General features: G+C 36.8%; 1 protein-coding gene across 4 annotated transcripts in view; it reads left to right on the forward strand.

Moving 5' to 3' along the window:
* BAG1 (BCL2-associated athanogene) overlaps positions 1-9,870 on the forward strand; it is a 20,398-nt gene that overhangs the window by 2,169 nt on the left and 8,359 nt on the right. Inside the window, exons 2-7 of one of the 4 annotated variants that reach the window (XR_775396.1) lie at positions 1,092-1,220; positions 1,372-1,454; positions 2,189-2,302; positions 2,811-2,918; positions 3,074-3,211; positions 8,352-8,417. Coding sequence is in view for 2 of the 4 variants with exons in the window: in XM_010583572.1 (XP_010581874.1) it covers positions 1,092-1,220; positions 1,372-1,454; positions 2,189-2,302; positions 2,811-2,918 (434 nt within the window). In the remaining 2 variants the exon portion in view is untranslated. The remainder of the gene's footprint in view (positions 1-1,091; positions 1,221-1,371; positions 1,455-2,188; positions 2,303-2,810; positions 2,919-3,073; positions 3,212-8,351; positions 8,418-9,870) is intronic. The other 3 variants (XR_775397.1, XM_010583572.1, XM_010583573.1) reach the window with 3 other exon arrangements.

Here is a 9,870-nt window from a genome sequence, read left to right on the forward strand (position 1 = left end):
AAATTGGGAAGAAGGTCTGTTTATGGAAAATGCTTGGGAGGGAGTTTGTATAATGTGATTTTGAGCTTAGAACCATTTTGAAATGAAGAAATATTGTTGGAGCTGCAAGTTTTTGAGGCCACAGTGTCACTTGTCATGTGACCCTTGGGAGCTGGAACAGGCTAGATGTTTCTAGCACTCTTCTTCGTAAAAGATACACGCACTTCAAATTAGTGGCATGAGAATAGTTTTATTTCTGGTATTTGTTAAGGAGTTCTCTCTTCTTGCAAAGTAAAAAATGCCTGTTTTGATTTCCCTTGCAGCCAGTGGTGGCTGATTCCTGTGAGCGCTTTCAGATTGAAAGGCCTTAAGTGAGTGGGAGCAGAGGGTTACAGGAAGGGTTTATTGCAAAGCAGAGATGAATAGACGTAATCCTTTTTTCTAAGAACTTCCTGCTGTTTGCATGCAAGTAATCTTAGGGAGTCTGCATAAGATGCTCCATAAGTGGAGGGTGACGTATAGGCTGAGACTTCTCAAAGTGGTTAAGGCTGCATATCAGCAGTATTATGGGGAGAAATAATTTTTGGACTGTGCGAATTCTCTCAGGTGGCTGGTGGAGGGGAGGCAGGGTAGGCATTGATCGCTTGCTTCTCGTGTATGAGGAGTAGGGAGGAAAGGAAGTGATAAGTTGTCTCAGATTCCCCATTATGCATTCACGTTCCCTCAGCTTGCCATTAGAAATTCCTACAAGCAGGAAATGGAATGCATCAGGAAGGTGTGGGCTTTTATGCTTTAGCTTGTGGGATGTCTGGACACCATCTGCACTCTTAAAAAGAGGTGGGGAATTACATTTAGCAGGAGCATTATGCCAGTAGACTACGCCTGATCAAACTCTTCAGGTTGTTAGAATGTAAAACAAAATTTTCAGCCGAGATAAGTCACTCCAAGAGGAAGGAAATACAATAGAATCCTTTGATTGAAAATTATGATTGTACATGAGAATCAGTGATTTGAGAACTTTCTGCACTAATGGAAATAAATATTAGAAATGGATTCCCTGTACTATTTTCTAGGTAACAATAAGTATTACTGTTACTCTGTTTTTTTGTTAGGTAATGAAAAACACAGTATTCAGGTGGCTTCTCAACAAGAAGATGGTGAACCTACACTACAAGACATGGCTGTACTAATTGAACAAGTCACTGGTGTTCCAGTTCCTTTTCAGAAACTGATATACAAAGGTAACTTATAAATCTGTCAAAGTTTCTTATGGATGATGCCTTTCATCTTAGTCACTTTCAGGTGTTCATGTTCTGAATGTTTTCAAAAAGACATTCTTATGCCACTAACTATATTTTAACTGTTTTTTCCCCTCTCTTATTTTCCATTTAGGGAGGTCTCTGAAAGATTTGGAACAACCATTGTCAGCACTTGGTGTTAAAAATGGTTGCAAAGTCATGTTGATCGGGAAGAGGGTAAGTGTTGCCTTTGGACCCTTTTTTTTGTTGTTTCCTTAAATTATTATCATTTCTGTCAGTGATTCAACTGTGGAACACAGAAACAGGTTATAGCATAAAACCTAATCTCATATACCTACCCACAAAGTTGAGTTCAGTCTCACGTTGTACTGCATATAACTCTGCAGTTTATACATTTCTGAAATTACATTGTTGACTGACTTCTGCCTTACATTATTGACAAAATTCTGCCTAATCTGTTGCTTGTCACTGCTCCTGAACCTTCTGTGCACTGATGACCTTATCCGCTCATCTTATTTTTCTGTTTAAAAAAAAAACCCAACCAAAAAAACCCCTGTAGCTACTGAGTCTGCTGGGTTATTTCTAGTGCAATGAGCTGTGGCTGGCTTTGCCAAGTAGAGGACAAGGTAATATCTCATGATATAAATGTTACCTCTACTTTAAAAATGCTAAGCTAACAAAAAAAAAAAAAAGAGTTTTCCTTTTTCCCTTCAAATTCATCTCATTTAATGTGTTTATATACATTGCTGCTTTGACTGTATTTGTAATTAAGCTTTGGAAGCAGAAGCTTATTTGATAGGTATTAAAATATGGAAAGAATGACCACAGTGTAGTACGTATTTTAAATCAGCAGAAGCCTTTATGTCTGTATCACCACTGTTGCTGCTTTTTAGCTGCGTAGTGTCTCTATTTGTTCCATGGTTGTGAATGTTGTACTTTTGAATACACAGAATAGTCCAGAAGAAGAGGCTGAATTAAAGAAGTTAAAAGATTTGGAGAAGTCAGTGGAGCAAATAGCTAATAAGTTAGAGGAAGTTAATAAAGAGTTCACAAGTATCCAGAAGGTATGCCAGTTTTTTATTATTTTATATCTTTGCAAAACAGTTTTGTAGGTATATGAATTTGAAAAAAATACCATTTAAAGGTTTTGAGTAGTCAGTAATAGGCTGCCCCTCCTAACTGTCCAAGGGTCCTGTAAAGTTCTTATTGAATTTCAAATGCTGTTCATGAATTTGCAAAATAGAGATGCGGCACTATTTGGAAGAAGGTAAATACTGTTGCTTATTGGATAAATCATATTCTTTAGATCTGGAAAAACATAAAGAGTTCTCTCAAAGTCCAAAGGAGAATGGCTGTTACTTGTTTAATCTTTTAAGTAAACCTAGCAGATCGTACGTTTAGCATTTCAAGGATTGATAGAATACAGGTTGAGATTGGAGTCCCTATCATACTTGAAACTACAGAAATTGTAAAAGATGTTTTCTGCTGTGGTGGACTGACAGGTTTTCTAAGCTGAGTATTCTATAGGGTATGGAATAATTTTGTCTTTCCTTCTCTCTTTTTCCTCCTCAGGGGTTTTTAGCAAAGGATCTCCAAGCAGAAGCACTAAAACAGCTGGATAAGAGGATAAAAGGAACTGCAGAGCAGTTCATGAAGATCCTGGAGCAGGTTGATGCCATTGTAAGTAAATAACCACAGAAGAGGGTCAAATCCCAACAGAAACTTACTGCTAAGACTATATCTTTCTTGTAATTTAATATTTTAAAATAGTAAAAAATTTATTTTGGCTTTGAAAATTAGTTAATTGGTTTGCTCATTTTTTCTTTAATATCCAGCTCTTGCCCCTGTATGTCTCCAAAAGACTACTTGGCAGCACCTATTTCTAAATGGTGACATTAATGCCTGTGCATGCATCCCCATTCTACAGAAGAGCTTCATTTGGGGCAGCAGCCTGTTAAGACTACATGAAATGGGTATCCTTTACTTAAGTTTTACCCTTTTAGTTTGTCTTGGCAAACTTTTATGTTAAACTTATGCTAACAGTAAAGGTCTGGAAAAAAAACCCCACCCAGATACACTTTGTATTCTATATCGCATAGGAGCAAGGAGGTCCTGAAGAGTGAAGAATTTTCTGGTCAGTCATATGTGGACTGGCAGTACTTTTATTTGAGATGCCTGCATATTGAGGACTGGATTCTTTCTTTGGAATGTACTGGGGTATATCCAAGTGCTTCACAGTCATTAATGGATCATAACCTTACAGCATATTTCCGGAGTATAATATATATCTTCCTGCATCATGTAGTAGCTGAGAGCTAGGTGAGAATAAGGGACTTGTGCAGAGATAAATAGAAGATTGTGGCAACTAGGGTATTTCCATATTCTGTTTCTCTGTCTGCTGGTCATTCTCTGTAAACTTCTTTGTATAATTATGTTGCATATCACGATCATAATATCCTGTTCTGAAGGAAAAATGCTGCTTTTCTGTAGTAGTGATGTCTTTGGGTCTACTCCTTTATACAGTGACCCTTTATGGAATTGTTTCAGAAAGATTCCATGCAAATACCTATAATTGGTGAACCGAATGTAGTTTAATTGATGGACACTTTGAAAAAGTTTAGCAGCAGACTAAATCAAAGAGTAATAATTTGAATTGGCCATCATCAAATGCTATACAATATGGATGTGTTCCTAGGGATGGTGGGGAGCTCATTAACTTTTTTCTTCCTTTCATATTGTGCACCTTTAATGGTAAACTAGCCTTTGCTGTTTGTTATACCCAACAGTTCTTAAATACTTTTTTGAATTGTAATATGCTAAGTGTGTTAAAGTCTTAAAATTTCTCTTTCCTTTTCTGCCTCATAAAGAGGAAAATATTTTGCTGACAGTTCCTGAATGCTGTTAGACATACAGACTTCATATAACCGATTCCCTATTTGAAGTGGCAGATTTAATATGTGTTATCATGGAAACAGCATGCGTGACAAGTGTTACAATTGGATGGGATTAAAGCTTATTTCTGATCCCTTCAACTTCTGATACTAAGTCCTATCTAGAAAAAAAGTCAGTACTTGTATGCTGGTGTACAGTTCTGGAACCCAGCAAGCAGCCTTGAAAAACCCTTTCACTGCTTCCTAATTAATCCAAACTGAATTTCCCAAATTCATTTTTGATTCCGGTACTTTTTGCATGGCTTAAACAGAAAGCATGCTATTATCTATCTCCTTATCCAAAATACTCTAAATAGTACTGGACAAGGGACCTTCAGGTTTAGTACAAGATTTCAGAAGACTTACAACCTAGAGGCCTCATGTTTAGAGTTAGGAAATAATGGAGTCCTTGTGCCTCAGTTTTGTCTCTTGTGGAAGTGGAGCAGCCAGAGCTAAAACTAATTATAACTAGTATGTTGTAATATTTGTAATAGTCGTTTGCTACTTTGTTGTATAAGAGCCTATGACATTGATGAGCCTCATTCTTTTTTAAAGCAACAAAGAAGTGAGGGTTTTCATTACCAATGATTGAAGTTATGTTCCACATACCAAAGTCCATATTTATTTGTTTTAATATACGAAGGCGGCTGTGTTTTTTGTCATGAAAACTGAACTTCTGTGCAACTTCTGTGAAATCTTGCAGATGAGATAAATGTAGTTGGGTGGAATCTTTACAAAAAATGTAGCTGTTCAGTGTACTGGTGTTACAACAGAACGGATGAACAGGCCACCAACTTCCTGAGGTATTACTTAGCTGTACTGTAGTTGTGCAATATACAGAGGTAGCAACACAGAAGGGTAATGAGGTATGTATATGAACAATAAATAGGTTCCACTGAAGTAAAAAATGGTAAATAGAAATGCAAAGCAGAAAAACGTAAAGCTTCCAGAAAGTATTTTACCTGTATCTCAGAACTGTTTTATACAGTATTAGTATTCTTTTTGTTTAGCCAAGTAAAAAGCAAGTTCTGACACATCTCTTAAATGCTGTTGACCATGTAGATGTGCTGTGGATGCAATCAACAGCATCTTAAAAAAAGATAAGGGGGGGAAAAAGTGATGGAGTGAGCTGTTTTCTGCTAAGACAGAAGAGTGGATGCATAGTAGAAGTGAAACATACCAGCAAGCTCACACTGTAAATGTTTCAGTTTGTTTCTTTGGCAGAATTGTTGTGAAAGCTCTTTAAAGTGTCTGGGCTGTCACACATTGTTTGGATCAATCAAAAACATCTAGCTTGATACAAAATGAGATTTGTATGGATATAGAGAGCTAAGGGTGAGGAAGCTTGCATATTGTTTTCTGTCTATTCTAGGGGTGTCACACTTTTACTGTTAGCAGGCAAGCTCATTAATTAGAGGAGCTGAGTTTGGAACTACTACAGTTTTTTTACTAGAGCCCATGTGTTCAACAGCTACGAATTTAAAAGAAGTGGTTTAGGAAGTGGAGAAGTAGGTCGGTAGTTATACAATATTGGGGTGGGAGAGAAAAAATACAGTGTTGTCACTGCCAGAGGTGTGAAAGGAAAGTCTTGAAGGGATGCTTTTGGGTAGAGTAGCTGTAACTTAAACATTTTAACATTAAATTGTTTAAATAGGTACTGCTTCCACAGCAGGAAGGGTGGAAGGATCTTATGAGCATCTTTCAAGTTTTTGAGTGCTGTGACACAGTCAGACGTTCCCATAAGCCACAGATCTTTGACGTTTTCTTCAGGAGGAATACAAATTTAGTCTTGTTCAACAGTTGAAGATTTGTGTGTGCGCATCACCAGAAATGCCATTTATTTCAGCAGTTAATACGTTTTGTCCAGGAGGAAAAGTCAAAGTACGCTACTTATTACAAATCTTAGTGAGTAGAACACAGAAAATCCTTGATTCGATCAGCTGGCATAGTCTTTTAAATAACTGAAAGGCTTTTTCAAGAAAAAAGGAGGAAAGCTTTTCTGAGATCAGCAGGAAAATTTAAATCCACAGTCCTGACACTATGTAGTTCTTGTGAGCCTGCTCTAATTTACATGAAGTCTGTCACCAATATTGCAGTCTGAGAGATTACTTTGTTCTCATGATGATTTCTTATTAAATGGCAGATTGGTAATCTAGAAAGACAATATTGCAGAGAGCAGAGTGTTCCAACAACTGAAAAAAAAAGCTTTCTCTTCTGAAATACCAGTCCCTGATTTTGTTTACATAAATTCATGACAAAATCATCTGTCAAATTGCATGTATCAGTATTGAGGACATTGATAACATTACTGACTCATAATTATGTTTTGGTGGCCCATCCTCCTTTCCTGAGGATTCGTTTTGGCTATAATTCCACTGTAAAACTTAGTTAAATCACTGTGTTGTTCTGATGAAGCTTTTTTCACTGTCTCCTTGTCCCTGCTATACTTGTCATCTGGTAAATCAATACCAAATTAATATTGCAAGACTAAAAGAAAGAAGTATTCTGAAAACAACATCATTGTGTCTGTAACAGACATTTCCCAGGCTTCTGGGAAGTTTTGCCACTTACAATAAGATGAGAACTTATTACTAAACCTTTGAATTTATCTGTATAAATAAACATTTGATAAGCATTTCTTATTATAATTCTTAAATCTCTTAGCATGAATTATAAAATCAAAGCTTCGGGGGAAAATTTTTCTAAAGCGCAAGGAGAATGAAAATACTATCATCCTTCAGTGAGGGTAGAACGCATAGTTACCCCTTCTGTATTCAGAAAACCCATTGACAAATGCTGCCATTTAATAGCTGCTTTTAAAGAAGCTGCTCAGACAGACATCTGCTCAGATGAAAAAGATTCAGTGTCACCATAATGTGCTTACCCAATCTACAAATTTATTTAACAATAAGTTAAAAAAAAGTGAAGGGCTGGTAGTCAATAAAAACTGCACACTAAAATACTGTATGTTGTTTTGGATTTTAAAAAGAAACTAACAAAAAAGCTTCTTGTTAGATGGATGGGGTGTCAGCAAAAAATCCTTTTTTGCAACTGATTAGCATTGTTGTTGTTTTTTTTTTTTTTCCAATTTGATAACAAAGGAGAAATGTTTCTAGCTGTTACTGCTAGTAACTGCTAGTTTAGGAGATTGCTGTTTTAAAAATGGTGTCCCTTTGGTTCTGATAACATAATCATAAATAATAAATTTTACTAGTATTTGATTTGTTTATTAACTGACTGCACTGCTATAAAGTGGATTCAGGCATCAGATATTACCTACTGGGGTTTATGGTTTGGGAAATAAGAAATAGCCAAAAAGGAGAACAAAGATGTGGCGGTAACACTAAGCTTAAAAATCGTTGTTGGAAGCGCTTCCAAAACAAATGGAACTTGAGCAGAGCTGAAGGTGATGTTCTGTGGCAAAGGGAGGTGGTTTTATTAGGAGATCAGCTATGAAAGGGGAAAGAAATGACAAGAGAGTTTGTATTTTCTAAGCAGCAGTGCTCAGGAGAGAGGGATGCTAGGTCTGTAGTTAAAAGAACACTCAAGAATAGGGGGAATCTAGAGGCAGGAAAACACACACATGAATTTATTACTGTGTAAATAGTGATTGGTTTTAAGGATTTCTTGTACAAAGCATGAGTGTTGTGCATCCAAAAGAGGAGTCTTTGAGGATGTAACGTGTGTGTGTCTGCAGTGCATATTGTCAGTGTATCTGCAGGGTGAGAACTCACGAAGAGATGTGGTTAAGCAACTCTGAATTTGGGGGTGTGGGGTGGGAGATAACCACTGGTAACAAGGGGGACTCGGGCTCTGTTTCTGGGTGTATGGGGAGAGGATAAAGAACCTGTGCCCAGGAGTTCTACAGAAGTTGCTGGGGTGAAGCCAGCACTGCAATCACTTTTGAAAGTTTAAGACCAAGGACTGTGAGACTTGAGCAGGGTTTTGTCACAGAGAAAGTGCAATGCAAAGAGGAGACCTGCTATAAAAGTAAGAATATGCTGTGCAGTAGAAAGCCATATACTAATCCAAACTACTGCTCTGCAAGCAATGCTAGCACCAAAATGTAGATTTGGTAAGAGTTTTGCATACGCGCTGCCTAGGCTTAAGCTACTCCTTCTTTAATTAAATTTGATTTTAATTAAATATGGAAATGTTATTGTGACTTAAGGTTTATTGCCAGCTTCACCTGTTAGACCCTGAATAGTTGGACAACGTATTCCTGGAGAGGAGACGTAAGCTGACTAAGGTAAAACAGAGAGACTGTGAGATTTAATTTGATGTTAAGATTTATAAACTTTACTAATTTGATTGTAAAATACCTTTTCAGCAGCTCGATAAGTTAGTACATTTAGGCCTTCCAATTCCATGGCTTTGCCAAGGAGATTACAAGGTGTGATTTGAAAAAAACCCAGCTATGATGGCATGCAAGCAAACATAGGAGTTTGTACGCACAGATGTAATTAAAAAGTACAGTATTGAAAAATGTTGTCAAAAATAGAAATAGTCTGAATGTCTTCCCTACACTTAGATTTCAAATTTTCCTCCAGTTACCAAGACGTGTTTTAGAAACAGACTTTGTGTGGTTAGCCCAGCTGGAGTTCCGTGTCTGCTATTGAAAGTTAACTTAGGCCTGTTCTGGTGATAGGAAATTGTTTGTTAATTTGCTATTTCAGATTGGCAGGAATATTTGCATAGGCCAGAATCTCTTTCAGAAAGCATACCCTGAAGTAAGTACTCAGCAAAGGGAGATGGGCAGTGTAACTGAGCTAGTGCATAATTTCATTTTTAATTTGATTATTAAGAAATTCCAAGTCATGGAAAACTTCAAGGCATAGAAGAATTTTTGTGACAGTGAGATAACATCTTCATTTTCTGGTGAGAATCAGCTATTAATAATTAGGCCTAACTGATCTTTGTTCTTTCAGGCTATTACATATATGGATTCAAAATAGTACACATCAAATACTCTTTATGCTAAATGTTTCTTGTCATATATTATTAATTTTAAAAAGTGAACTGTGTTGTTGAAAACCAAGGGGAAAATGGGAATGTTTTCTCGTGTGGTTACATGGTCCTATGTTTAAGATCCCTTAGAATAGTTTATATAACTTTATAATATTTTTTTAAACTTTTTCCCCTGTGACAACTATAAGTACTGTGAAGGCTGCCTTTTTCATCTGTGAACTAGAACTGGTGTTTGAAGAGAATTCACCCACAGCTTTAAACTAACTTGTCAGTTGTTTTGTAATGTCTTTGGAGCATTCAGTTTCTGAAAGAAAAGCATGGAATACAACCTTTTCACAGTGTCCTGCTTATTGGGAGGAGACATGCAGGTTTAGCATGCTATAGTGAGCAATGGCTTATTGCAGTACAGAGTACTAGAAAATATACTTTGTAAAGAGCAAAGTAGCCTCCAAAATGAACAATTTAAAAAAAGCTGTGCTTTGGAAAGTGGGCGTATGCCACCTAGTAAAAAGGAGTTTTCAATTTAGGCGGACCATTGTTGAAAAAGTAATAACAGCTTCTGAACCTATCCTGTGCTGTAAATCCAACGAAGTAAGGTGACATTACATAAGTGAACAAAGTGACTAGCATAGAACAGGCTCCTGTAGGAGAATTTACATTGTGCATGACAGATTCCTGGCATTAACCTGGTAACTTACTTTCAGAGCTACTTCTCCTCCTCTTTCTCACAAAAT

This window comes from Haliaeetus leucocephalus, unplaced genomic scaffold (genome assembly GCF_000737465.1).
Source record: "Haliaeetus leucocephalus isolate CR32 unplaced genomic scaffold, Haliaeetus_leucocephalus-4.0 Scaffold915, whole genome shotgun sequence".
Lineage (NCBI taxonomy): Eukaryota > Metazoa > Chordata > Aves > Accipitriformes > Accipitridae > Haliaeetus > Haliaeetus leucocephalus.